Here is a 27,876-nt window from a genome sequence, read left to right on the forward strand (position 1 = left end):
GAAACCGTTTCGCTACCGTGAGGAGGTTTCCGCCTCTACGGCTGCCGCAGCTTCGGCCGCCGTGAGGCCGGAGTAGGAGTTTTCCGGCTCCTCCGTTTCGCTGTTGGTGTCGATACTCTCCTGCTCCCCGAACAGGTTGCCGATGTTGTTAGCATTGCTCTCTCGTCGCCGGGCTCGCCATCGAGCCACACGCTCGCGAACCGCTGCCCGGCGAGCCTCCGTCGTAGGGGATGGGGATGGCGATGGCGGACGCCCACCTCGTGCCGCTTCTCGTCGTGCGGCAGTGGCCGCTCGTCGAGCCGCATACCGCCGCTGGTTGCGAGCTATTGCCACCGAGTTGTCCCGCTGGGACGGCGCACCATCCTGCGCGGCCAGCATCTCCCGCTCTCGTTCCATTCGTCCTGATCTCGTCTGTTATGCGTTGTGCGGCCTCGCACACACGGCTCCAACGATCGGGGCTCTCCAAGAAGCAACCGATGATGTTGTCGGGAGACACCGGATCCGACCCGCCTAACAGCTCCTCGCGCACCGCAGCAAACCGCGGACAGCAAAACACTGCGTGTTCGGCCGTCTCGGCCACACCGGGGCAGCGCTGACAGTCCGGGGACGACGTGAAGCCCATGTTGCACAGGTAGTCGCGGAAAAATCCGTGACCGGACAACACCTGTGCCAACTGGAACGTCACGTCTCCATGTTTCCGTGACTGCCAGGCTCTGAAGTCGGGGACCACTCGGTGCGACCAACGCGTGTACCGGCTGGCTTCCCCGCTCTCGGCGTCCGCGTCCCACTCGGCCTGCCACATCCGGTAGGTTCGCTCTCGCTCGATGGCCCGGACCTGCTCGCCGGTATCCATCCGTTCCTCCTGGTGCAGCTGACGGTATATTCGGCTGTCTTCATTGATGACGGCCAACAGCACTGCCGTCTCGCCGCGCACCGTCCGGAACGCTCTGCAGACCCGTATCGCCGTCTTACGCTGTACTCGACTGACAAGCCTGCGGCATTGTCGTCTTTCCAAGCCTTCCGACCATACTGGGGCTCCATAGCGAAGGATGGAGTCCGCTACAGCCGCCAGTAGGCGAGCTCGCGACGATTTCGGGCCGCTGTGATTCGGCAGAAGCCGTGTCCCCGCCTGGGCGACCTTCTCCGCCTTTGCCGCAACCTTTTCTACGTGCGGGACCCAGGACAGATGGTCCTGCAGCCACACGCCCAGATACCGGATGGATCTGGTGGCAGGAACCGCTACTCCGCCGATGTTGATGCTGGCTGCCATTCTCTCCTGGCTGACCGCTCGCTCCTCGAAGCTCGCCGCTCGCAGTGCCACCCGGAACGCCTCGGCCGAGAACTGCGAGGCCTTCCATCTCCTGCCCTGGCGATAGGAGATGGGCTGATGGCTGCGTCGCTGGTGTCGATGCTGCTGCTGCTGCTGCCGCCGATGGTGGTGCTGCTGCTGCTGCTGCTGTCGCTGATGATGCCGCTCGGTCTGGTGCTGAGGCGAGGAGGACGGCCCGACGGTGAAGAGGATGTACCGGTGGTCGGACGCCATGTAGAACCCCGCCAACGAGTCGGGGGCCACTGCCCAGGTGTCGGGTCGAGCGATGGACTCGCTCGCGAACGACACGTCGACGACACTGGGAGTGGCAACGCCGTTCCCGACAAACGTTGGGGTTGTTCCTCGGTTGAGGATCCTCAACCCGAGCTGCTGGATGGTAGAAAGCAGCTCCTCGCCTCGCACGGTGTTGCGCTCACTTCCCCACTCCTCGTGCCAGGCGTTGAAGTCGCCTGCTACGACGACGTGAGGGTGGGGAAGCGCTTCCAGCTCCAGAGCCTCCAGAAAGTGCTCGAACTCGCCGATGGTGAGGCGGGGGGGAGCATAGCAGCTGACAAACACAATGCCGTCGATCTGGGCGGCTACCAATCCAGGCGTTGGGCTGCGCCACACATGCTGGATGGGATGTGTCCCGGTAGCCACCACGGCTACTTCCCCCGACGAGTCGACTGTCCACGTTCCGTTGTTCTCCGGAGGCCGGTACACCTCCGAGAGCAGCAACACGTCGATCCGCTCCGTCCTAGCGGATTGCAGGACGAAGTCCTGGGCAGTGCGTCCACCGCCCAGGTTCGCCTGCAACACACGCAGCTGCTGCTTCACTCGCATGGTGCTGGCGGCTGTCCACAGCTTGCGTGGCCGATGCTGTGCGGGCCACCACACTTGAGGCACCTGGCCTCCGAGGTGCATTCCTTCGCCAAATGGCCGGCGATGCCACAGCGGAAGCACTTTCCACGATGATCTGTGTCGCTCCGACAGTCGCGCACGATGTGGCCGATGCAAAAGCAGCGCAAGCAACGGCGCTGGCTGACAGGACGACGGGGGACTTCACGCGCCGTGCTGATGCACTGACACAGTGGCAGTCTCGCCTCGTGCAAAAGCTGCGCTTTCGCCAGCGGGAGGCGGACACGAGCGCGTTTCGTGCCGTCGTTCAACTCCCACACGTCGGCGAAGGTGATGCCCGGTGCCACTCCAAGTTTGGCCCGGATCGCTTCCTTTACGTCGTCGACGGTGGCCAGCGAGTCAACATGAGTGACAAGGATTTCTCCCATGTCTGTCAAGACTCGCGCCACTCCCTTTTCCCCAAGGACGCCTTGTATCTTAGCAGCGAGCGCTTCGCTATCAGCGGTCCGTTTGATGGGGACGCGAAGGTGGCCTTGAGCCGTGCGTCGACCCATCCCAATGTCCGGTCGGCACGGAGCCCTCTAGCTCCGGAGCCGTTCGCAGCTTCAGGTAAACCTGCGTCCAGGTTATACCCTCAGCTGGCGCAACTTCGATAGTGTCTGGACGCACACTGCGTCGCGTCGGACGACGTTGTTGCTGCTGCTGTTGTTGCTGTCGCGGCTGCTGCTGATGATGTGGCTGCTGCTGGTTCCGGCTGTGCAACAGCTGACCCTTCAGCTGCCACTGCTGCTGCTGCGGTTGGCGCATCTGCAGAGGGCGATACACTGCGCCACCCTGCTGCGTTTGTTGCCGCTGCTTCTGCTGCTGCCACTGCTGCTGCTCCTGCCGTTGTTGCTGGGCCGACTGCTGGCGTGCCGGCTTACGGCGCACCACTTCGGCCCAGGAGCCGCCTTCCTGGTCCGGAGACGGCACCACCGTAGCCGTCACCGCACCCGCTGCCTGCTTCTGCCGCTGCTGTTGCTACTGCTGCTGCTGCTGCTGTTGCTGCTTTATAGACACTAGCTGTGTCAGCAGACCATTAGATGCCTCGCGTTCCCTGCGGTTCTCCTCCCGCAGGTACTGCACCTCCTGGCGATGGCTCTCCTGCATCGCCGCGAGGTCTTTTCGGAACTGTTCCGCCTTTTCCGTCAGTTGTGCGCGGCGGAGGGCCAGTTGGTCCTCCAACCGCTCGATGAGCCGCTCCATCGGCACTACCGACGCTGCTGCTGCGATCGTGCTACTGCGAGCAGCACCACTCTTGGCAGTCGTCTGCCCTTCCGTCACCTTGCTCAGAAGCACCATCGGCTTCGAGCCCACCGGTGGTCGGGTGTCCGTCGATCTTGCCATGGAGCGCAAATTCGACGCCATAGCTGGGTCTACTCTCCAGCTATTTCATACGCGGTGCTCCATTTACTTCCCCGCAGTCGTTCCCGAATTTTTTTTCGCGATTTCCGGCAAAATTCGGAAATTCCAGCAGTTTCAAGCTCGAATAAACTGGTCGAATCGAGCAGATTCGAGCTGCCGGCCAGCCCCCACTGCTTCCCCGAATTTTCCGCACACTTTATGTAATTCGAGCAGAAACTGTCGATTCAAAAAATTTTGTCCTTGGGAACTGCTCGCCTTACAATTTTTGCCTCTTGGGCCGTCCCGGGTTGTCACAAAATGTCAAAAAATAATTTTCGCGATTTTTGATACTTTTTGCTACTACCGTCACTGTTTTTACGCAATTCTTCACCGATTTTCGTCCTGTTTTCAGCTAAAGGCAGCTCACGGGCACAAAAACTAACGTTTTCCTCCACATCCGGTCCGTTTGGACCGGATTTTTGCGCAAACTCGCGACACACACACACTGTTGTTGTTGTTGTTATTGTAAACCTTTGCGCAAGTTTTCCACTCAGTATTTCGGGCCGAATTTCGCCGGCAAACACAGTCTATCACTCTAAATCGCTTAAATGGCGTCCAATCTCGCTTTTTCACCACAAACCTCACCGAAAAAGGTCTATTTTGCCCGTTTTTGTGGCGGAAATAGTTCCCCATACAAAATGTATGGGGGAATGTTATTTACTTATTTTCCGCGTTATCGCACCGATTTTCACGCGGTTTTCACTCGTTTCACGTATTGCGTACTCTAATCAACGTTTTATAACTAGATTCTAGTCTTTTAAAAGGATTTTTGCACAAATATTTTCGTTCTCACTGCGGAGCAAACACACCATGACCGTTCTGCTCGACTGCTCGAATGTCACTCCCGGGATAACTGGCTTTTAAGAGAAGTGCTTGTATTTCAGGTAAGAAGTACCAATACATAGTAATTTGTTAGCCCCACCCTACTTAAAGGCCACCCAGCCCAGCCTACCCGCGAGGGATCAGCTGGGGGGGGCCCTACTGCCTTAATGGGCGTTCGCGCCTCCTTTTGCCGTGACGGCCAATGCTTCCCGTATACAGCCCAATCTAGTCGTGTCTTAGGATAAGATGGGCGTTCGCGCCTCTTTTGTGCCAAAACGGCCTTTTGGTCATCCTTTTCCCAACCCTTAATGCTAAGGTTTAATGGGCGTTCGCGCCTCTTTTTGCCTCAGCGGCCTTCAGTGTTGTATTGCCCTAGTGGCATTGTTGGTTTCGTCCCCTGCGTCCTCTGGGAACGCCCCAACCCCGAAAAGGGCCCACAAGTAGTCCATACAACTGGGCGTCTCGCTCTCCTCCAGCCTACGCCGCGCACGATGTCGGCGCACATTGTCCCGGACGCGTCGCTGCCGCTCCTCACGCCTCTCAATCTCCACCGCACTGAGGGGCGTCCCGTCCGGGTGCGTTGGAGGTGGAGGCTCGCCCCTCGCCAGGCGGCGCTCCACCATCAATTGGCGTCGCGCCTCGTTGCGCCGGTTGTTACGCGCCGCAACCACCTCATCATGTGCCGCGTCAAGTCGACGTGCCGCAGCAACCATGTCCTCGTTTGCGCTCGTGGCCCGCTCCACATACCACTCCTGCTGCAACGCTGTTGTGATGCGCCGGGCCACCTCACACACAGCGCTCCAATTCTCCCGGCTGCTCAGCAGGAAGGTCTGCAAATTCTCCGCCGTGACGATAGCCACATCGCCCTCGCCCAACACCTCCGTCCGCACGTCAGCGAAGCGCGGACAGTCGAAGAAAGCGTGCTCGGCCGACTCAACGACACCCAAGCACCGCACGCAGTCCGGTGAGGGGGTGAATCTCTGCACATGCAGATATTCGTGAAAGAAACCGTGGCCCGAGAGAACTTGGGAGAGATGAAAAGTCATCTCCCCAAACCGACGGTTCTTCCACCCCTCAATGTCCGGGATCACCCGGTGCGTCCATGCCGTGAATCGGCTCGCTGGTGCCAACGCGTCCCAATCATCCTGCCACTGACGCAGAGTGGCAGCGCGCTCCTCCACGCGCAGCTGGCTCAATGGAGCGCCGGTCGTCTGATGCTGGTGGTAGCATCGAGCGTCCTCCCTAATCTGCAAGCAGATCGGGATGACGCTAGCCAGAACCGTGGCGACCTCATATCGCACCGATATGAAGGTCCTGGCTACCGGCCTCGCGTACTGCGCCTGCACCTGCTGCAGCATCCGCCTGCATCGCCTGATGTTGATGGCCTCGTGCCACACCGGAGCAGCGTACCGAAGCGTCGAATCAACCACCGAGGACAGCAGCCGCCGCTTCGCTCCTTTGGGGCCTCCGTGGTTTTGCATTAAACGGGAGATCCCCTTCGCCGCACGGAGTGCCTTCGCCGTGGCGTACTCCACGTGCGGGGTCCACAGCAGGTGATCATGCAGAATCACGCCCAAGTACTTCAGGGACCTCGTTGGCTGTCGCTCCAGTCCCTCGATGGCGACCGTGGGCTGCTCGTAGCCCTGCCGCATGGTGGACACCATGATGAGCTCGGTTTTGGCCGGGGCAAGGTGTAAATGACGCTCCGCCATCCATGCAGCAATCATGGCAATCGCGTCCTGTGCCAGATCAGCCGCCGCCTGCCAGCACCACCAGGTCGTCCGCAAACCCGATCGCCTCAACGCCGTCCGGGAACGCCAGCCGCAGGACTCCGTCGTACATTGTGTTCCACAATGTGGGGCCGACAATGGAGCCATGCGGTACGCCTGCCGACACCTTCCTGCGCACCGGTCCTTCGCTGGTTTCGTAAACCAGCTCGCGCTCGGAGAAGTAGCTGCGCAGTATTCTCCGCAGAGCAGCCGGGACTTGCTTTTCCTCCAGGGCTGCAGCGATCGCCCTCCAGCTCGCCGTGTTGAAGGCGTTCTGGACGTCTAGTGCTGCCACCACCAAACACCGAGGATCGCGTCCGTTCGACCGGTGAAATGACCGCGCGAACTCGCCCCGCTCGATGACCTGCTGGATGGCCTGGACCGTCGACCTCCCGCGACGAAAGCCGTACTGCTCCGGCGACAGCTGAGGGGCACTGCTGTCCTCCAAGTGCTCATTAAGGCGGTCGAGAACACACTTCTCAAGCATCTTGGGGACTGCTCCCTCAAGGAGCAACGGTCGACTCGCCGCAGGGTCGCCAGGTGGTTTCCCCGGCTTGGGCACCAGGACTAGCCGCGCCTCCTTCCACCCCTTCGGGAACTCGCCCCGCTCCAGCAGATCGTTGAACACCCGGGCGAACGTCGCCGGGTGCTCTCTGATTGCGGCCTTTACCGCGACGTTCGGGATCCCGTCCAGTCCCCGGGATAACTGGCTTGTGGCCGCCAAGCGTTCATAGCAACGTGGCTTTTTGATCCTTCGATGTCAACTCTTCCTATCATTGTGAAGCAAAATATACCAAGCGTAGGATTGTTCACCCTTTCAATCCGAGCTGATAGCGCTTCTCAAACCCATTAGGTGATCCGGAAGCTAGCGGGCAACCCTCCGAGAGCAGTCGGTATTGTCCTGTGCACACTGACGTCTTACCAGTTCTTAACAGTTCGACCAAGCGCCATACAAAATTTGAGAGTGCTCGCTCTAACAGCTATTCCCCTCTTGCTCGTACTCGCGCATATTCGAAAATGTTCTGCACCTTCGCCTCGTTCCACAGGCCTCTCCACCGCTCTTCTCCCACACATTTTGAGGACGACTGCATTTGGTTTGTATGTATAGGTTGTTGTGGCTGAAAATTATCAGAGAGGTTTCTATGTATAGCAGAGTTTGTAGCGTGTGGCTTCCCCCCTCGTCCCTTCGTCCTCCGTCTCATCAACGCACCGATCAGCTGAGCGTTTGGCGACGCCGCTCGGCGTTCAACCAAATCTGATAGGGATTCGATGTACAATTTATGTATATTTCCACTTTATAATTATTTTGTGTATTACGCATGTTATGCATGTTACTATGATGCGCTGAAATTGTCAAATGCTATCGATAATACACACGGACATGTTTTATTTTATTCGCTACTTTTTGACTTTGACTGCTATCCGATTTTATCACCGGTAGACCAAGGTGTACGTGGCCGTAGAAGATGATCGGCAAGTTGGCCCTAGCCGAGTTATTGAATTCGAGTGCTGTTTGCTGTTTGACGGTTTGAAATACAGTTCCTTGTTTTAGTTCCTTAAATCCAAGGCGGTACTTGAATCGTCTGGATCGGTGGATCCGTTACAAGGAAGGACTGGAAGATGTTAATAGACTATCATATAGTCATATCTGGACTCTTACGATAGCTTTTCAGACGACAGCGGCATCGAAGGGGACACTGACCGGTCTTTTGGCAATATGTCTATTGGCGATGGCGTCCGCTACTGGGCGATCCATCAACATGATTTTACAGTTGCCCGACACTGAAAACTCCTTGCTGCCAACCAAACATGGGAGGGAAACTACTGCGCCTTACCATGAGCACTACTGGCACAACGGATTGAAAAAGACGTTGTTCAGTTACTTTCCACTTTCTTTACTAAGCCAGACCACCGAAACAGTGATCCACCAGGACACCGCAGCAATGATACGCCGCGAAGGTGTTCCTGTCGGTAATCGGCTGCACAGCCAGGATCTGGGCACCGTAGCACAAATCCCATGCTGATGTGATAACGCGATGGCAAACTGGGCATCATGACAAGGTGAACAAAGCCCCAGTGCGACCAGGTTTCATCGGGTCTGAGACAGCCTGTCTAATTCAGTGAAGGGTAGAAGGATTCGGAATTAGCCTTCTACAGTTCCTTGTGCCATGGCATTTCTGTCACCAACGCGCACTTAGCAAAGTGGCCACTTGCGTCTGAAATGTTGGACGAATTGGTGAATACGGTTAGCAACGATCACAAGTCGGGTTTCTCTGTAATAGCAACCTGCGTTTACCGCTCAAATATGTATCGAGCAACAGCGTATTCGTACAACTATGTAATATTTGCATGCCAGTAAAAGCACGGATTCACCCATTACTGACCAGAATGTGAGATAAGTAATGATATCAGATTATCGCCCAGATTGTGATATGTTACACAAGATAATCAAGTACAAGACATTTGCTTTTTGTTCGTGTAGCCGTATGTGGTCACTTGATTGTATTACAAGACAACAGAACAGCTGATGGTGACACATCCTAATGCTGGTAATGGGGATGGTGGAGTAGGAGCTGAGAGAGTAGAAGAAATCTTATTAGATTGGTGAACGGGTCAACGGGTGAATAGGTGCTTTGCGTTAGCAAGCATCAAATTTCGTGCCTCGTTCGATGCTCGGCTCTCAAAAAAGGGATAAGGATACTCTTCCCTCTAGCAGAAAAAGGGTATTACACAAATGTGTCCGATCATACATCGGCATCAGGAGAACTGTTCAGCGGCAACTCGGTCAGCGATATGTTCTGCCCATCCTGACCATAACACGGTTGCCGCTGGACACTGGCTTTCATGATGCGCAATCCTCCGGTACGATAGAGAGTCCAGGTACTGTGGAGGAGAACCGCAGTTATGTAGCACATTGTGTCCTTAATCGACGCACTTTACTTTGCTTACCTACCGACATAGTTTGATTATGGCTATTTTGTACGCCTAAGCATACACGCCCTCGCCACCACGTCACACACACACACGGTACTTTATCACCGACCGGTGTCTCGATCGACGCGCTGCGCGTACAACAAAATCTATATGTTTGCACACTATCCCCTCGTGGATCGAACAGCGGACACCGTAAACTCCCTGGTAAGCTAGTATAAAACTCTCCGGTTCGAAACCGTCGTTCTTCTCTCTACTTTACTTACAGAAAAAGGAAATACACACCCGGGCTTGCTCAGTTTCACACCTGCACCACCCCGCTTCCTTGCGAAACACTCAAGCGATCTCACATTTCAACAGCGACAGAAAATCTAGACTAGAAACGGACGAGACGAACACACGCGGCTACTCCGCCACAGACAGGACTACAACAGTACACGTACACCCGGGAGAATGAGAATAGGGAAGCGAAGCGAGAGAACGGCGGTCGCCTTTTTACCCACACCAACGCGATCGCGGCCATTATTTTTTCCGAACTGCGCTTCGGGTGCGGATTCGACCACTGCATTCGGCAAAGTTCGGCGAGTTTTGGGTCGAACTGATTTGAGGTTCGACCCAAAGTTCGACCGCGGTTCGGGGGTCGAACTGGGGTCGAACTTTCTGCGATTCGGGTGCCTGGGCTGCAGTGATGCTCGGGTTCACTCCCGTAGAGGAGTGTTCGCGAGTTAAAAACGCTAAATTCCGTTTTTATTCTCCTCGCAAAATTGGGTGAGGTGGCTTTAGTTAGAGGCGATTTGTCACGAGACGTCCCAACCGTACATAGCTTATAGGAAACAGAACTACTCCATCCAACAAATTAGAATTAAATGCAAGAAAACGTTATACCAACCAATCAAAATTTAGCCAAACAAAAGCATCAGATATCCGAGAGTCCGGTATGTGGACGAGTGGAAATTCCCAACAAAATTGTTCTCACGATGTATACCCGAAATTATGATATAAATAAAGATTGAAAGGTCACTGGCAGTCACTCGCAAACAATTCCACTCGCGGTAACTGTCGTACTTGATAGTCGTACTCAACCAAAGAAGTCTAGTGTTGTTTGTGTTATGTAGGACTATGTCCCGTAGTCTGTCCGAAAGAACTATTACAGTGATCGTTACGCGTTTATAATATTCCGCGAGTTAATATATTTCGGATAGAACGAAGTAGATGTAGACACCTCGAGTACAGTATTATGACTCCTCTCCGATTTATTATTCTATCAGTACCTAGCCTAACTATAATCTAAATTTATAAATATATGGGTGATAGATACTAATGAGATAAAAAGATCTGCGTGATGCGGACTCACACATATGATGGTTAACTACTCGGGGGTTACAAAGAATAGACGTCCTCGTCTATATTATTGTTGAAATTTTTTCCTTCCTTGCCGGAACTGGCATACCTGACTTAATTTACCTCGCTGTAAGATAGTCAGTCTATACAACGGGAGAACGGTCCAGATGAGATCTGAAATCGGTCCTGTCCTTTCAATAGGACTATCACTCCGGAACTTTCTTTCCCCGTATTCTGGTCTGAATGGAACATCGCTGCCTTTATTAAAACAGTACAGTTCTGCGTCTTCTCCCTCTTTGTTTGCATTTTTAGCCAGATTATTCAAGAATTCTTCTACCTCATCTTCGGTACATGGCTCATTGTCTAAGTGTAGTTTTTCTGGTTCACAGAGACGGTCATCATCGCTCATTGTGATCGAAGTCTTTCTAGAAGTCCTCCCTGCCGGAATCACATCTGTAACCAATTCCTTCCAGTCAACGATATTTTGAGGATACATCTCTATTCTCATCGGGCCTTTCACCATTTCTGAGCAGCATTTGCTGAGATAGCACAGGTAGTCTGGCTTCTTTATCATCTTGAAAAATAATCTCATGAGAGACTCAGGAGCATCAGCTAACTGAACAATTGATCCCTCACGACTCCTTACATTATTCCCAAAAATTTTCCTGATGGTAACCGGGTTCAAACCTAATGACGGAGATACTATTATTGAAGCCATGCAGAGCACCTCAAAGTGAACCTTCAGATCTGTTTCCTGCTTGAAGAAATGTTTCTCCAACGGAAAATGCCCCAAGCTGTGTGCCTCTAGCATAATAGTAATACATTCTGCTTCAGTTGCCATAGCTTGACCTGTTATCAAATCGCACACTTTCATCCACTTCCATTTGTGTGGGTGCTTGATAACGGTTATTACTTTTCAGCTGGTAGTTTGGTACGCACTGGGTTGCTGTGCGTGGAGCAAAGCCAGTTGATTCTCTCGGGAGAGGCATTGGATTAAAAATACTACGAGGCTTCGGAACCGGTTGGCTGCAAAGATCGGGTCTACTATGAGATCCGAACCGGTCCGAAGTGGAACGCATTTCAGTATTGTAATATTCTTGGCAAAGCTGATAAGCTTTATTTAAACTTGATGGAGCAGCTGTTTTCAGGATGAAGGACAATGGCCTGTCTAATCCACGCATGAAGGAGTGTAATGCTTTTTCACTAAAAAATTGCGAATGTATTGGTGCATTATCTGTATATTTTTCGTTCGTTTGCAGGTGTGCTATGATAAGAGCAAGTATTTCGTTTATTCGATGGTAATATAAGTGTACACTTTCACTTTTTTCTTTTCGCATTGTGGTGAGCTCAAAATCCAACGTAAATAAATCTCTTTTATCGCCGTAATGTAAAAGTAGGGCTTCTTTAATTTCATTCCAATCAGTTGAAATGTTTTTTATGTTTAAAACATCAGCTGCTTCGCCGACAATTTTTCGTCTGGTTGTACGTTGGATAAGGCTACCAAGCAATTGCGATACTTTGCAACTCACACACAAAGTCAAAATTTCTTCAACGTCGTTAATCATCATCAAGCACGCGAAACGAGACCCTGAACGAGTTGGTGACGAGAGCTCGCGAAGCCAAACGCGAACTGCAATCGCACGTGAAATAGCTGACGTTATGGTAGATTCAACTTCATCGATTGCTGTGAAAGAGAAAGAGATAAGTCAGTGGTTACACGATACTGTTTGTATAAGAGAAGTAGACCGGCATTATTCTGGGATTCATACTCAAGCACCCACTAACAGGCCGATGCGCCACCAGAATCACGATCTCCTGCATATACTTTGAAACGGAGGTAGCAGTTGAGCAGGAGGTTTTCAATAAAGTGCAGTTCAGTATAATGTGAAACGTCCGAGATTTAAGTTCCTTGTTATTTACAGATTCATTTGCTGAGAAACGTACAGTGTAAAGCGGGGGCTTGTTTTACCAGCTTACGACTAAGAAGTATTGTTTCGTGGTGATAAAATGAGTTCTTACGAAAAGAAACTACGTATGATGAACGAACTATGCGGAAGCAATAGCCAATTGCAGTCTCTACGTAAATCTGGCGTTTTGTACAGGCGAGCTGCAAGAATCCAGCAAGAACCCGAGAAGTTAGAGAACATTGCCATTCCGCTATCAGAGGCTGAGCTTCAAGGTATGTTAAGCTATGAAGTGTTAAGTTTTCAAGTGTGAATAAAATTTGTATGTGATTTTAGTACCTGCTTCGAGCCAGCAGTTTGTCTCGGATTATGCTGTGGATGATTGTGCTGTAGAAGGTTCATCCAATAATGACAATGAAGCAATCACGGACGATGAGCAAAACGTATTTGACGAATGGGAATCTGATGATGATTTTTTTTTCAACATACTGAAGGGCAATCCGATGAAGATGAAGACGATGATCCCGACTTCGCTAATATGACTAGCGAAGAATGCTTGAAGTATTGGGCGCTGGCTGGAAACGAGTCGCACGCATCAACTAGGTTGTTGTTAAAAATTCTACGTGCCACAACGCATCCTAACTTGCCGAAAGATCCCAGGACCATTTTACGGACGGAGCGGAACCCTGCTATCCTCTCAGATATAGGAAGCGGAAAATTTTGGTACCATGGAATACGCCATTGCCTAACTGTTGAGCTAAAGTAAGTAAATCAACGATAATTCGATAGTGTTGATTCACGATTCGTTCGATTGTTTCACCTTACGTATGAGCGTATTAAAAACAGCTGTTATTTCATTATTTAGGAAACACCAAAACGTGCCGCCGATTCTACAGTTCGACTTAAACGTTGATGGCCTTCCGCTGCACAACAGATCGAAAACACAATTTTGGCCTATTTTGCTAAAGATAGCGGATCAACCAGATTGGCCTGTGATGATTGTTGCAATCTATAGCGGTCAATCGAAACCAGATAACAACGAAACATTTCTGCGACCGCTGATAGACGAAATAAACGAGCTGTACATAACTAGCCTAGTGCTGGAAGAAGCTACAATAAGGGTGTATTTAAACGCACTGACAGCTCCTTTAAACGATTTCGATTTTGATTTTGGTTGACTTTTTTGACAGGCCACGATCACAGATGACTGTTTTGTGAAATCACAAATCGGCTCACAGTTGCATGCAATGTGATCATCACAGTTGCATTAAATGTGACATTGGTGCTGCAGGTGCAGTTGCATTAAATGTGACATTGGTGCAGCAGGTGACGTTGGAGCGATGAAAGGAGAGGCTGGGTTGACGTCCGTAGGGATATAAGCACGTGTCAGCGTGCATTCGGCCCTCTTTTTCGCTAGTGCAAAACACATGTAAATGTTTTAACTCGGTGAAATATAACGTGTTAAATTAACGTGTGTGGAAGGAAGACCTTTCAGTTATCAATCCGAAAAGAGCCTGTTGCGTGACGCAACATGGTGCGTTTCGCCCTAAGCGTTTTTGTCGCCTATTCTCCAGCATTCATTTGCCAAAGGTAAGAAAAACAGTTTTATATTGTTCAAAACATATGTTAATTTTTTCTCTCTCCTTTTACAGCAACTACAAACTATAACGGAAAGCATGGGTGCTTAAACTATTCCGTTGTTGGGGAATACTTCACAAAGCAATCTTTGATTCCGTGAACGCCGCTCTGGGTACAACCGTATGCTTCATACAACGAGTGTACAAAGATCATCTTTAAGAACCTTTGGACCTTTGGAAGATATGCACAATTTTGATATGATTCGTAGTTGTGGACCGTCTTCACCTGGTTTTTTGTAGTGCAACTCCTTGTGCAAGGGATTTTAATGCGTAAATTTAAAGAAATTAAACGATGGACTCCTCATAAAAAAAACCTGTGGGATTCCTGTGGACCTAACTAATTAAAACTAAACTATGCTGAATAATCATTATTAAATACTAAATAATTATTTTTTATTTTTTCGTTTAAGTTCGGAACAGCAAACGCTTTTTTATCCCCTTTTTATCCGTTTTTTTTAATTTAGTGATTTTTGCATTACTTTTTGCATTTTAGTTTAATTTTTTTTTCAGAGGCACAAAAGCAAACAACTCGCCAACACCACAGATTTCGAACGAAGATGTAATTTGAATAAAATGTCAAAAGCACGCATGTTTTTGCATTTTCATTTTGACAGTTAACAAGGGATGAGTCGCCATTCTAATGGAAATTGGAGTGACGTCTTTCACGCCTTGTTTACTTCGCCTTATTCTGGTTCTTCCAATAAGGTCAGAATAAGGCGAAAATACGGAGAAGTTCTCTCTCAAATTATCTGCAGGGCATACTATTGGCTATGCCGTTTCATAGTAGTATACTAAAAGTGATAAATCCCACAAACTTAACTACATAGCTTTCTTTTGTTAGGAATTATGCAATTCTTTGTCACTGTTGTAGCATCAATCCACTTCGTACATATGTTGTTTTTCTATAACTAATATTTTTAATACTGGGATTCTTCAGGGAAGGGGGATGAATGGTACTCAGGTACCCAAGCGAGAGAGGGTAAGGTGGTATTGCCAAAAAGGTTAAGCATGTCTTTGTTGGTGCATTTAACAGAGGCCATATTCAGCTCGTCACTCAATAACGTGAAAGTGTCTGCGTTTACACGATTTGGTGGTATGTACATGCAGCCAATGAAGAGTACTAAGTGAGAGAGCTTAATCCATAATAGTACAAACTCGAGAGAGGCGGCGACAGGCCACTGGTGTGTGAAAGATGATTTACAGGCGATGAGTACTCCACCGCCACGAGTACAGCTGCTCTTGTGTGGATTGCGGTCACAGTGGAATACAATGTAGTTATCATCGAACAATAGCGAAGACGCCCCGCGGAAATAGTCACTCTTTTTGAGTGTCGGCACTCAATTTTCATGTGATTTTGGCTGTTTCACGTTTTTCCTAACCTCACAAACCAAGAAACGCGTATCCCATATATGACTCACACACATACTATTACACAAAAAAAAGAGGCAATTCGGTTCATCGTGCAGCTCTTCTTCTTACGCAACCTTGGAAGTGTTGTTTTATATTGTGTTGTGACATTTGAAGCGAGTGAAATTATTTGTTTGAGTTTTGACCGGTAAGTATATGTATTTATAAGAGGGGTTTAGCATGGATTCATCACAGCTGCAAAAGGACGGAAATTTCTACCGCAAACGAAAGCGAGAGTTAGAAGAATTGGACAGAAAATGCGACGAGCAGCTATCTAATGTAAATTTCTCTTCGGTACATTTTCCGTGGCCGGATGTACAATTAGGCAAGTTTGTTTGTTAGTTATTTTATGCAGTATACAGTTATCATATCATAGTTTTATGTTTTTTCAGAATCGCATACTCCAGACCCTTCGGAAATATTGGCAGATGTTAGCTCTTCATTGTTTAGTGATGATTTTGTTGGTGGTGTTGAAAATAATGCAGTAGAGGATACGAAGGATGGCGATGAGGACGATGGTTTAAATTTTGTAAATAACTTATCCTTAACTGATGCCTTACGGCATCTGGTTATTACATGTAGACTGTCGCGCTTCGTTACGAAAGCTATTCTAGCTATCTTAAGGAAACACTTTCAAGCGCCTGTTCCAAAACCACCACAAACTTTATTGAAAACTCCCCCACACGTCGGCCAACAAATTAAGCCGATAAATGGCGGACAGTTGTGGTATCGAGGGATACAGCCAGTGCTCGCTAGTTATTTTGAGTAAGTATGCATGAATTATTGGACATTACTTCATTACTTATATTTTTTTATCTGCTTTTAGAAATATAGTTCCAGACGTGGCACAAATTTCAATAGACGTGTCAATTGATGGGCTACCACTATTTCGCAAGTGTCGCAAAAATATTTTACCATTTCAAATAAGAGTGGTAGAGTTGAGCAATCTTCCGGTTTTTGTAGTTGGTGTTTTTGGTGGATCGTCGAAACCGGACAGTTTAGAAGAATTCCTTCAACCACTGGTGATGGAAATAAACGACCTCCAGGAAAATGGTTTAAAGCTCGGGGATAAAGTAGTGCCATTTAATATGCGCGTCTTTATTGCAGATGCACCTATGCGTGCATTTTTAAAAGGTATTTTGTCAGCATTGCATTGAACTGCATTTCTTAGGCTAACATGTTAACTCACTCGTTATTCTACTTAATTTTATTACAGCAAAGGTTTACTTCAATGGGATTCATGGGTGCTTACATTGCACAACTGTTGGCAAATCCGTACGGGCAGGAAGAGGTAGGACTGTAGTTTTTGATTAAGTGAATGCTTCGCCCCGTACGGATGAGGAGTTTAGAAACAGAGTGTATACAGAGCACCACACAGGATGGTCACCCTTGGAAAACATAAGATCTTTCAATATGATGAAGGATGTCCCTAGTTGTGATCGCCTGCATTTGATAGACGAAGGCTCCAGTAAAAAAATTCTCGAGATGTGACGGACAATAAGTTCGATAAAAAATATTTTATCCATATGTTTCCTCGGCAGAAAGAAGTGGTATCTGCTTTCATGATCAACACACGACTCCCTTCGGAAATACCGCGCCGAATGCGACACCTCAATGAAAAGTCTTTGTGGAAGGCTACGAAATTCAGAACCTTTCACCATTATATAAGCATTGTGGTGTATAAAGATTTTATGCAGAGCGAAGCTTATGGTCATTACCTGCTTTATTTTTGCGGTACTACCATTTTCAGTACCGTGGAATACAAACTCCTTTGGACACTAGCAAAGAGAATGGTTGATAAATTTGTTACAGATTTTAGCAAGTATTATGGCTTGTCATATGTATCAAGCAACATACATAACCTCCAACACGTTGCTGACGATGTTGAGCGATTGGGACCGCTTGACTCATTTTCAGCATATGCATTTGAAAACAACATGCGGTTCATAAAACCATGTGTTCGATCGGGGACAAAAGTTGTGGAACAGGTTGCTGGCAGGCTAACTGAACAGAGCGTAATTTGTAAAGCTATTCACCGTAATGCAACAACTTATCCAAAATTAAAAAAGAAAGGCCGTGTTCAAGTGGCGGCTGATTTTCTGCTGAGACCACAGTTTCAGGATAGTTGGTTCCTTACACAAAATAACAAAATAATTAGGTATATAAAAGCAACAAAATGTATGCCGCTATCATATACCATTGTAGGTTTGGAAGTAACCTAATGGGAAAAGGTTTTTGATGTTTCCTTTCTAGATACTGCGAGTGTGGAAACTTTCAATATTTCTTGTACAGAATTATACATTTTTGAAGTAGAGATAAATGTTTGTACTAGAAGAGTAGAACTGCCTTCAACTAATATTAAATGTAAATTAGTGCCCGTTTTTCTTCCCAGCTGTCCTCTTTCGCAGCTTCCCGTGCAATGGTCTCCTCAACCCAAATCAATTATGCTCTCTCCCCTGCTTCACACCTTTCCACCCAATGTCCCAGTGTAATAAATTTAATTATGCATAAAGTATATTATTGGATACATTAGAAAATTAATGTAACCGAGTATGCCCGGGATAAGGCAAAAGGGAAGGAGGAAATGCTTTGCATTTAGCTACGTGTTGTATGATTTAGGTTAAATAATCAATAAGTTAGGCGAGTAAATTGTACTACTAATATTTGAAAAAATTCAATTCAGTTCAAATCATTCATTGGAAATTCGTGTAACGTTCTCTATCTAACTACTTAACTGGTAGATTATACATATAAGGAACTTATTATTAACAGCGACTAATGAGCAACCTAACTTAAAATCTAAACGAAAAACAAATTAATTATCTAACTTAACTATCTTTCGCTTATGTTCTTTATGTACAACACTTCTTCTAATGCCTTTTGATTTACAAGCACTTTTCGCATTATAAAGTTTGCATTTGAAATAAGTGTCGAATTCTTTCACATCATCGAATTGTCATACCGCCCTCAGCACTTTAATTACATTCGGGTACTTTACTAAACCTACTTTCGAATTATATCCGCTTTTGGGAGCACCGGCCCAACTACATTCAGTAAAAAAAGTTCTGCAAAATATTTTAACAATTGCTTCGTGAGTGCGTTGTTTTGGATTATTGCTTTTAATTTCCTCCTTCAGCCAATGCTCCATAATTCGAAAGTTTTCCGGCAAAGAAAGACTGATTTCTAGGGAATCTAGCTGTTCCTTGCAGGTCAATTCTGTACCATGAAACATTGGACGTTGAATCATATAGCTATTTCGATTTGATGTCGATTTGGTGGATGAAATGGACGCCAAATGAGTTACATTTGTTGGTAAAACACTTTTTAGCAGCATTTTCATCTCCACTACAGCTGTTGTTAATTTAAACGTCTGCTTTTTGTTTTCCTCAATGCGCTGCTCTCAAACTGAAATGGCTTCCAAAATTTGTTTCGCTGCCATCTGGTAGTACAAACAGAGAAATGCTCGATTGTAACAACAGATTAACAGTTGCAAAAAATTATAATTATAATTATAATTGCAAACAATTTACTTACAATTGCTAAATAATTGTAACGCACGAAATATCCGCCTACAACCAGCTTTGTTTTTTCCCAGCATGCAAGACAGCCGGACGGGCTAATTGTCGATTTACGCTACAGAGTCCAAGAGTGCACGTGTTTTTAAGGCATTTTACTGCATTATGGTCAGCAATTTTATCTGATATGGCTTTGAGAAGATTTTACCTAATTTTGCAAACACGTTTTATTAACATTCAGACGATTTTTCAACAATTTGCAAGTTTTAGCCCACCTTAGGGGGCATTGCTATTGTTGATGTTGGTACCTTGGGCAGCATATTGGGTGTCACACCGTCATCAAGAAGAAGAAGAAGAAGCTCACGTAAACAACATGAGAGAAGCCGCTGCAGAAACTAACGAGTTTTATCTGCAATTATATGAAATGCAGTTGTTTACATGTTGAAAATAACAGTGAGGAGTCTTCTGCATCTGCTACTATAGCGAAAAAAGCGTTATTCGCACATTTATCACCGTCATGTTCGTGCAACCGGTACCACCGTCATGATCATGCTGCCGGCAGAACCAAAGGAATGAAAGAAATGAATGTGCTTTTTCACCATGATTCTAGTCCTTCTTGTACTAGAAGAGGGTCCTTAACCTGTAGATGATTCTTGTACATCGCACAACAGCTCCAGAGATGGCCTCGCAGTGGTTAAAATGGGTTGCAATTTTCTTCACCGCATCCGACCTATAAATGGGGCTTCGTCGTAAAAGTTAAATTATAATCGCACGTTTGGTTTCAAGCAGAGTTCTTGCTACATAATAGTTGCCCCTCTAATGTATTGACAATAGTTTACGTTACAATCCCAGGAAAACAAGACGAGACAAACTCATGACGGTTTGATGACGGTAATGATGATGCTTTTCCACTGGAATCAGTGTCTGAAAATGAATGTAAAATAGAGACTATTTACATACATAGAGACAAAATACATACCGATCTTGTACTGCACCATCAATTTGGTGCATCTTGTGTGAATTGATGACGAAGACATACATACCAGTGCATATAACACTTAATTCCATCATGGGTGCTTTTATAGCCCTATATTAGCCCCCAATTCAACACAGACGTAAAAGACAAATACATAACACATTAGAGATTCAAACACATATAATACGAGTTCGATTCTAAATATAGACAGTAAAATGATTGGGGGATGCATAGAAGAAAAAAAGAACTGGTAGGGAATGGTGGGAGAGGGGGGGAAGGATGGAGCTGAAAATTTTGTTTTTGGCAGCGTTGCCAATTTTTTGGCTACTGCAAATGTCAAAACCTGCCTTAGCCATCGTTATTCGGGCGCCCGACGGTACCAATTTCGGGCGCCCGGCGGGAGCATTTTCGGGCGCCCTTTCGTGTGACGTTTGGAGCTTGGGATTTTTTTTAATAATACACCGCTGCTGTTTCAAATGTCAATGTTTGACGTTGAGCCTTTGACGCAAGCGTTTTGACAGCTCCGTCTTGATGGAAAGAGCATTATAATCGCTAGGAGTGAAAACAGCGGTCGATTTTATTCGACAATATTGTGTGAAATACGTATTAATTGTGTGTAGTTCCTCAAGAATATAGCCTAATATTACTTAGGCAACTGCTACGAAACGCTCTAACCAAACGGAAAGCACATTTGCATTCTAGTTTCCCGTTATGCCCTTATGCCCTTATTAGACGAGGGATTTTCGGTTGTCGTCTATCTGTCAAACTGCGTCCGTGTGGGGGGTTTGACACATAAATGCCGTCCTCTCGTGTAATAACGCTAGCTTCTGCAAACATGATTTCGTCTGTCACTGGCGAATAATTTCATATTTCAATTTTTCGTTTTTCGTGGGTGGAATGAAGTTTTGAAATGTAATTTGTCATTCGTTTGTTATTCTTATTTTTAAGTTGCTATAATAACCCAAAAATGTATAGTACATTCAATTAAGATATATGCTTAGCATAGGCTGCGCAATTGTAGTTTGAAACCGCAAACACTGATAAGAACTCCCGCTGATCAAAAATCGCAACGTTGCACTCAGCCGCTCGTGTGGTGTGATGGCTGGTCTCATTACCGTGTCCTCCTTTATTATTAGCGGTGTCACTTTCTGCAACAGGAGCAAGTAGGAGTACTCGTCCATTCTGGCAAAATTAAGTCAGTCGGTAGGCTCCAGTCGCAGCTCTGTCATCATGTTTGTGTGTGATAACATGTTCCGCTTCAAAAACATTCGTTTCCGCATCGGTTGGAAGGCAAATAATGCCGCTACAGCCAGCAAAACGTCCTTTTCGATATCCATGCTATATGCGATAGAAAAGCTCACTCAAAGGAAAACAACGCGAATGTAAACAAACCGCCACTTTGACAGATAAACGACTGTCCGAAGCAAATCGGAACCGAGCGTGCTCAATTCCGATTTTCGGACCGTCGTTTATCTGTCAGACACGCGATCGGCAAAAATGACAGATAGACGACAACCGAAAATCCCTCGTCTAATAAGGGCATTATTAGACGAGGGAGTTTCGGTTGTCGTCTATCTGTCATTTTTGCCGATCGCGTGTCTGACAGATAAACGACGGTCCGAAAATCGCCCAAGCTCCAAACGTCACACGAAAGGGCGCCCGAAAATGCTCCCGCATGGCGCCCGAAATTGGTACCGTCGGGCGCCCGAATAACGATGGCTAAGGCAGGTTTTGACATTTGCAGTAGCCAAAAAATTGGCAACGCTGCGAAAAACAAAATTTTCGGTTCCATCTTGCCCCTCTCTCCCACCATTCCCTACCAGTTCTTTTTTTCTTCTATGCATCCCCCAATCATTTTACTGTCTATATTTAGAATCGAACTCGTATTGTATGTGTTTGAATCTTTAATGTGTTATGTATTTGTCTTTTACGTCTGTGTTGAATTGGGGGCTAATATAGGGCTATAAAAGCACCCATGATGGAGTCAAGCGAAATATGCACTGCTGTGTATGTCTTCGTCATGAATTTGCGCTAGATGCACCAAATTGATGGTGCAGTTAAAGGTCGGTATGTATTTTGGTTTCGTTGAAGCCTCGGCCTCAGCGAAAAGTGTTTCCTGAATTGAATGAAGGTATAAATAGTCTCTATTTTACATGCATTTTCGGACACTGATTCCAGTGGAACAGCATCATCATTACCGTCATGAGTTTGTCTCGTCTTGTTTTCGTGTGATCGTAGCGTAAACTATTGTGAATACATCGGAGGGGCAAATATAATGTAACAAGAGTTCTGTTTGCAACCAAACGTGCGATAATAATTTAACTTTCACGACAAAAAATATCACATGCACATTCATAGGTCGGATGCGGTGATGAAAATTGTAACCCATTTTAACCACTGTGAGATGGCACTGGAGCTGTTGTACGATGTAAAAGGATCATCGAAAGGTTAAGGACCCTCTTCTAGTACAAGATGGACCTGAATCATGGTAAAACAGCACGTTCATTTCTTTCATTCCTTTGGTTCTGCCGGCAGCATGATCATGATGGTGGTACCGGTTGCACGAACATGACGGTGATAAATGTGCGAATAATGCTTTTTTCACTATGGTAGCAGATGCAGAAGACTCCTCATTGTTATTTTCTGCATGTAAACAACTGCATTTTATATAATTGCAGATAAAACTCGTTCGTTTCTGCAGCGGCTTCTCTCATGTTGTTTACGTGAGCTTCTTCTTCTTCTTCTTAATGACGGTGTGACACCCAATATGCTGCCCAAGGTACCAACATCAACAATAGCAGTGCCCCCGAAGGTGGGCTAAAACTTGCAAAATGTTGAAAAATCGTCTGAATGTTAATAAAACGTGTTTGTAAAATTAGTTAAAATCTTCTTAAAGTCATATAAGATAAAATTGCTGACCATAATGCAGTAAAAACGCCTTAAAAACACGTGCACTCTTCGGCTCTGTAGCGTAAATCGACAATGTTAGCCCGTCCGGCTGTCTTTTGCATGCTGGGCGGAATTGAGCACGCTCGGTTCCGATTTGCTTCGGACAGTCGTTTATCTGTCAAAGTGGCGGTTTGTTTACATTCGCGTTGTTTTCCTTTGAGTGAGCTTTTCTATCGCATATAGCATGGATATCGAAAAGGACGTTTTGCTGGCTGTAGCGGCATTATTTGCCTTCCAACCGATGCGGAAACGAATGTTTTTGAAGCGGAACATGTTATCACACACAAACATGATGACAGAGCTGCGACTGGAGCCTACCGACTGACTTAATTTTGCCAGAATGGTCGAGGACTCCTACTTGCTCCTGTTGCAGAAAGTGACACCGCTAATAATAAAGGAGGACACGGTAATGAGACCAGCCATCACACCACACGAGCGGCTGAGTGCAACGTTGCGATTTTTGATCAGCGGGAGTTCTTATCAGTGTTTGCGGTTTCAAACTGCAATTTCGCAGCCTATGCTTTCACTGATAATTCCCGAAACCTGCACCGCTATAATCAAAACGCTCAAAGATTATATGAAGGTAAGTTTTTATTCGTGTTTTAGTAATGCAAATTCTTTAAATAGTAGTTCAGTTCAATAATATTTCAGTAAAAAATAGTGCAACATTAACTTATTCTAAACTAAATCTAAACTAATCTGATTTTTCAATCCGAGACGTTTCATTTAAATTGTTGGTTTGACCCAACCAAATCGCATCCATGATAAGTTTTTTTGTATAAGGAAGCATATGGGGCGGCACACTACGGATCTCCGTGTCCACGAATGTTCCGAACGTTGGGGATTGAGGTTGTGAGCTAAATTGGTTGCTAGGTTGACGATTCTCTAACCATTCTTCCACCATCTGCATCACTTTTTTCCTCAAAGTACGCTCATTCTCTGGTTCTCCATGCTTCCTCTTTCGAGTTTGCGTTGGTCCCGGGACATTGTCGGATGTGGTGCTGTATTCTTCATGATTGAGTATTTCCACTATTTCCTCTTCGATTATCTAAAAACAAATATAAACAAATGTTAAAAACTATCAGTACACAGTTTTTAAAAGAAACAGATAGCACAGCAGCAAATTTTATGTTTTTTTAAATCATTTTAGCTTCCTCGCAACGAAACGGAATGAAGAAATGTTGCCAAAGATTTCAACAACAAATGGCAATTCCCAAATTGCCTCGGTGCAGCTGATGGCAAACACGTCGGAATAATACCTCCACCAATAAGCGGATCACTTTACTTCAACTATAAGAAGTACCACAGTATTATACTGATGGTTGTTGCGGATGCGGATTACCGCTTCATAATGTGCGAAGTAGGAGCACCGGGCAGCAACTCGGACGGGGGTTGCATCATGAACACCAAATTCTACCAACGGTTGCTGTCTAAGCAGTTGAATTTGCCGGCCCCAGAAAATCCGCCTAATAGCGAGATGACGTTACCTTTTGCCTTCATTGGTGATGAGGCATTTAGCTTACGGGCGGATTTTTTTAAAACCTTTCAATCGGAGGCAACTAAATTACCCGCGGAGGGTATTTAACTATCGGCTCTCCCGAGCGCGTAGGGTGATTGAAAATGTATTTGGAATCATGTCCCTAATAACTTCGAAGTAAATGTAATAATTATATTAATAATGGAAACGTTGATTCCTCGCCCAGTTCTAGTTTAATGAGCCTCCAAAGCCATGTAACAAATCCGGTTTCTGAAGCAAAGGCGGTGCGACAGAAATTTGTTGATTATGTAAACGGTGATGGACAGGTTGAGTGGCAGGACGAAGTCGTGCAGAGGGCTTTTTATGGTTAGTTTTTTTCAATATTATTGATAGTTAGGCTAGTATATTTAGGTTTTAAACACGTTTGCACGTTTTTTTTCTTTTTTCAGTTAGGCAATTAGTGGTTAGAAATTTCATTCACTTTTTTATTTTTCTATATGCTATAAGCTTTGTAAATGAATTTGATCTTTAGTGATATTTAAACTCGGATTTAGAGATCTTTAGTGTAATTAATAAGTCTAGCAGTTTAAGTTAGTTTTTCAGGAATAGTTTTTATAATGGAGATAGCAACACGCTGAGGTTACCTTTTTAATATGTTCTATGCTTTATCACGCTACTCGGGGAGTTAATCCGGATCCTGGCATACACTGCTAACTTGCAAAACGTCGGTTTATGGCTCCTCTACGTATAAGATGCTTACCAAATATCGAGTAGAAGTGGAAAATCTCGGAATGGAGATTAAAAAGGCAAAAACCAAAAAGATGGTGGCACCACCAGCGGCCCTGCTAACAAATCCCGACCTACACAGATATGTACAATCAGGTGATCCATTTTTCAACTCATCCAAAATTTCACCTTCGTCGTATCAACAAGATTTTTCCTTGCAGCCATCTGGAGATTATACGGCTTAAAGGAGCTTCTTCACTCAAAACAACTGACCCGACGGTCAAATCTAAAACTATAAAAACTCTATATTGTTCTAGTACTCACAAACGCCCAGTATGTTCCAGTGATCACATATTTTAAACACTTTTGATTTTTGTATCATTCTGCCGGTTCTAACTTTTACTGCGTTTATATATATATGCGAACGTATAACTTAATCTATCGTTTTACTTACCTCTTCCTCTTCGTCGCTCTGCATGTTGGACATACGAGGCGCTTCGGAGCTGGAACGCAAGAAAGTGAGATGATCGTAGTACCAAAGTTTTGGTACATAAACCTCATGGGCTCCAGCTCCGCTACGTGCACTTTTAATAACTTTTCCGTTCTCTGTGTGGAATCCCTTTTTTGTTGTCATGATTTTTTTCTTCAAACACTGTATTGTTGCAGCCGGTTCATGTTGCTGCATGACGACGAGCAGCTCATCGTAAGCTGCCTGCTTCACATGCAAGTTTTTAAAATCATGGTTTGCCTTATCCCACAGGCACGGCTTCGATTTGAACGCCTCGATAAGGTCACAAATCAAATCAAAATCTTTCGGCATTACTACCAGCCTATCTTCATTCAACGAACTTTCAACACTCATGCCTTCAAGAAAGGGCAAACGAAAAGGCAAAGTGGAGAAATTTGCTCCTGCAGTACTGAGAAATGAATTGTATCGTCTTCTTACAATATCTTTACCCAGCAATACCAATACCTTTACCCAATAGTACAGACAAGTTATAATCGTCAATACCGGGAAAAGCTGTCTTTTGCGTAAAACAGTGGTCGCCAGTAGGTAATTCGCACACCCCTTGTGGTCCGTAGCATATGTAGAAGTGGTTCGCGGGAGAAATTGTTAGATTATAAGCAATGCGAGCGCATAGCCGTTTACATCTCATGACAGGCACATCGGGGCCACCGTGAAAAAATGTTGAAAATAATAAGATCGAATTAAACCGGTTCGTCCGCGCTAAGGAATTAAGCATATATCTTAATTGAATGTACTACAAATTTTTGGGTTATTATAGCAACTTAAAAATAAGAATAACAAACGAATGACAAATTACATTTCAAAACTTCATTCCACCCACGAAAAACAAAAAATTGAAATATGAAATTATTCGTCAGTGACAGACGAAATCATGTGTGCAGAAGCTAGCGTTATTACACGAGAGGACGGCATTTATGTGTCAAACCCCCCACACGGGCGCAGTTTGACAGATAGACGACAACCGAAAATCCCTCGTCTAATAAGGGCATAAGAAGCAGCAATGGATTAACTGCGAAAGAAATGTTGGCAGCAACGTTACGGTTTCTGACTGAAAGAACCTATCAGCATGGTGTAGGAACAGATTTTAGCGTTGTAATAGCACAGCCGACATTTTCCAAAGATTTTGCTAAGACCCTGATCCTTCATCCAGCTGTATCACTTCAACAAGTTGCAAATTCGCTAAAAAGTTGTCCAGCATTGCTTTATTCTGCTCCATAACTGCCTCTGTGTTCCTGTATTTTCGGTTTACTCTATTGGTTCTAGTAGATTGTCCTGCAATTCGTCTATTTCGTTGTTCAAGTTGTTCCTGTTGTTCGAGTTGTTCCTGTTGTTCGTGTTGCTCCTCTTGTTGTTGGTTACTTTGGCTTTGGTTTTGGTACTCAATAGTATTGCTATTGCTGCTGTTGTTGTTGTTGTTATCGTGATTATTATTGTTAAGTAGTGGCCTGCTGATTCCAAATCGAGCGCTGTTGCCTGCCACAGTTGCTTTGAAATTTGTCAGGTTGAAAACTCGCTCCTCCAATTCGTTCAGGGGTTTCGTGCGGCATGGACCTCCTCCCGTTGCATTTAATGATGTTCTGTTGTCGCGAAACTTCTTCTTAACCGCACATTTATAATCGAACCATACCTTAAAAAATAGGAAAAGTATTTAGTATCCAATTGTGATAATATTTTGAAATATGGTAATACCCTTTTCCACGCTCTTGCAGCTTTAATCGGAGGTCCTACAGAGATAAGGTTTTCTGCCAGCTCTCTCCAAAATGCAGACTGATCGCCTTTGAATAAGGCTCTGGCTATTTCAGGCGTAGTTTCCATTATTTCAATCATTTTTGCATATTAGATCCTAGTAGTTCTTGTATCTGTCTGGTCCCTGAAAATCAACAAATTACAAACAAATTAAAAATGGTTAAAATACTGATTTATGCTTGTTTGCTTGCATGTTTACTTCAATAACCATGAAATACTCTCATATTTTATTCGATTTATTAGCAAATCACATTTTTCACTGCTTTTCTTCAACACAAGAGGTACTTTCCGTTGCTTTCGACTGACGGGAAACTTTTTCTCAAACGGCGCTGCCGTTTGTCACAGGTAATGCAAATTTTTGACTTTCCGTTTGACAAGGTTCTGTCAACTATTTTCAAACGTCTGAATGTGTCAAACGGGAAGCCAAACGGAAAGTCATAATACCAAAGTGACATCTTAGCACCGTTGGAGAAGACGTTTGGCAATGGAAATGAGCACGTAAGGGTCTTCTTAAGGGAGATCTTTACACCAGGGCGG

At 45.9% G+C, this 27,876-nt stretch overlaps 3 protein-coding genes and 1 pseudogene across 3 annotated transcripts; 2 read left to right on the forward strand and 2 right to left on the reverse strand.

The window, feature by feature from the left end:
- Window positions 1–12,480: 12,480 nt before the first annotated feature.
- LOC128298245 (uncharacterized) lies at window positions 12,481–18,175 on the forward strand (annotated as a pseudogene).
- LOC128298496 (uncharacterized) lies at window positions 15,602–16,190 on the forward strand. Its single transcript, XM_053034246.1, has 2 exons — window positions 15,602–15,746; window positions 15,814–16,190. The coding sequence occupies exons 1-2, from the start codon at window positions 15,602–15,604 to the stop codon at window positions 16,188–16,190; spliced, it is 522 nt and encodes a 173-aa protein (XP_052890206.1).
- Window positions 18,176–23,555: 5,380 nt separating the features above from the next.
- LOC128298256 (uncharacterized) lies at window positions 23,556–25,884 on the reverse strand. Its single transcript, XM_053034004.1, has 2 exons — window positions 25,519–25,884; window positions 23,556–23,909 (listed from the first exon to the last, which is right to left on the reverse strand). Exons 1-2 carry the CDS (start codon window positions 25,882–25,884, stop codon window positions 23,556–23,558), a joined length of 720 nt encoding a protein of 239 aa, XP_052889964.1.
- Window positions 25,885–26,719: 835 nt separating this feature from the next.
- On the reverse strand, window positions 26,720–27,420 carry LOC128298268 (probable serine/threonine-protein kinase cdc7). The gene is made up of 2 exons (XM_053034016.1): window positions 27,283–27,420; window positions 26,720–27,220 (listed from the first exon to the last, which is right to left on the reverse strand). The coding sequence occupies exons 1-2, from the start codon at window positions 27,418–27,420 to the stop codon at window positions 26,720–26,722; spliced, it is 639 nt and encodes a 212-aa protein (XP_052889976.1).
- Between the last annotated feature and the right edge of the window lie 456 nt (window positions 27,421–27,876).

This window comes from Anopheles moucheti, chromosome 2 (genome assembly GCF_943734755.1).
Source record: "Anopheles moucheti chromosome 2, idAnoMoucSN_F20_07, whole genome shotgun sequence".
In the NCBI taxonomy this organism is placed as follows: Eukaryota; Metazoa; Arthropoda; class Insecta; order Diptera; family Culicidae; genus Anopheles; species Anopheles moucheti.

Bases quoted from the DNA above. Each gene is read 5' to 3' on its own strand.
- LOC128298256 (XM_053034004.1), bottom strand. From the start codon at position 25,884: ATGCCGAAAGATTTTGATTTGATTTGTGACCTTATCGAGGCGTTCAAA. The intron at 23,910-25,518 runs GTAAGTAAAACG...ATTTGTTTTTAG, and splicing joins AGAGCGACGAAGAGGAAGAG to ATAATCGAAGAGGAAATAGT.
- LOC128298496 (XM_053034246.1), top strand. From the start codon at position 15,602: ATGGATTCATCACAGCTGCAAAAGGACGGAAATTTCTACCGCAAACGA. The intron at 15,747-15,813 runs GCAAGTTTGTTT...ATGTTTTTTCAG, and splicing joins GTGGCCGGATGTACAATTAG to AATCGCATACTCCAGACCCT.
- LOC128298268 (XM_053034016.1), bottom strand. From the start codon at position 27,420: ATGATTGAAATAATGGAAACTACGCCTGAAATAGCCAGAGCCTTATTC. The intron at 27,221-27,282 runs GTATTACCATAT...CTATTTTTTAAG, and splicing joins CTGCAAGAGCGTGGAAAAGG to GTATGGTTCGATTATAAATG.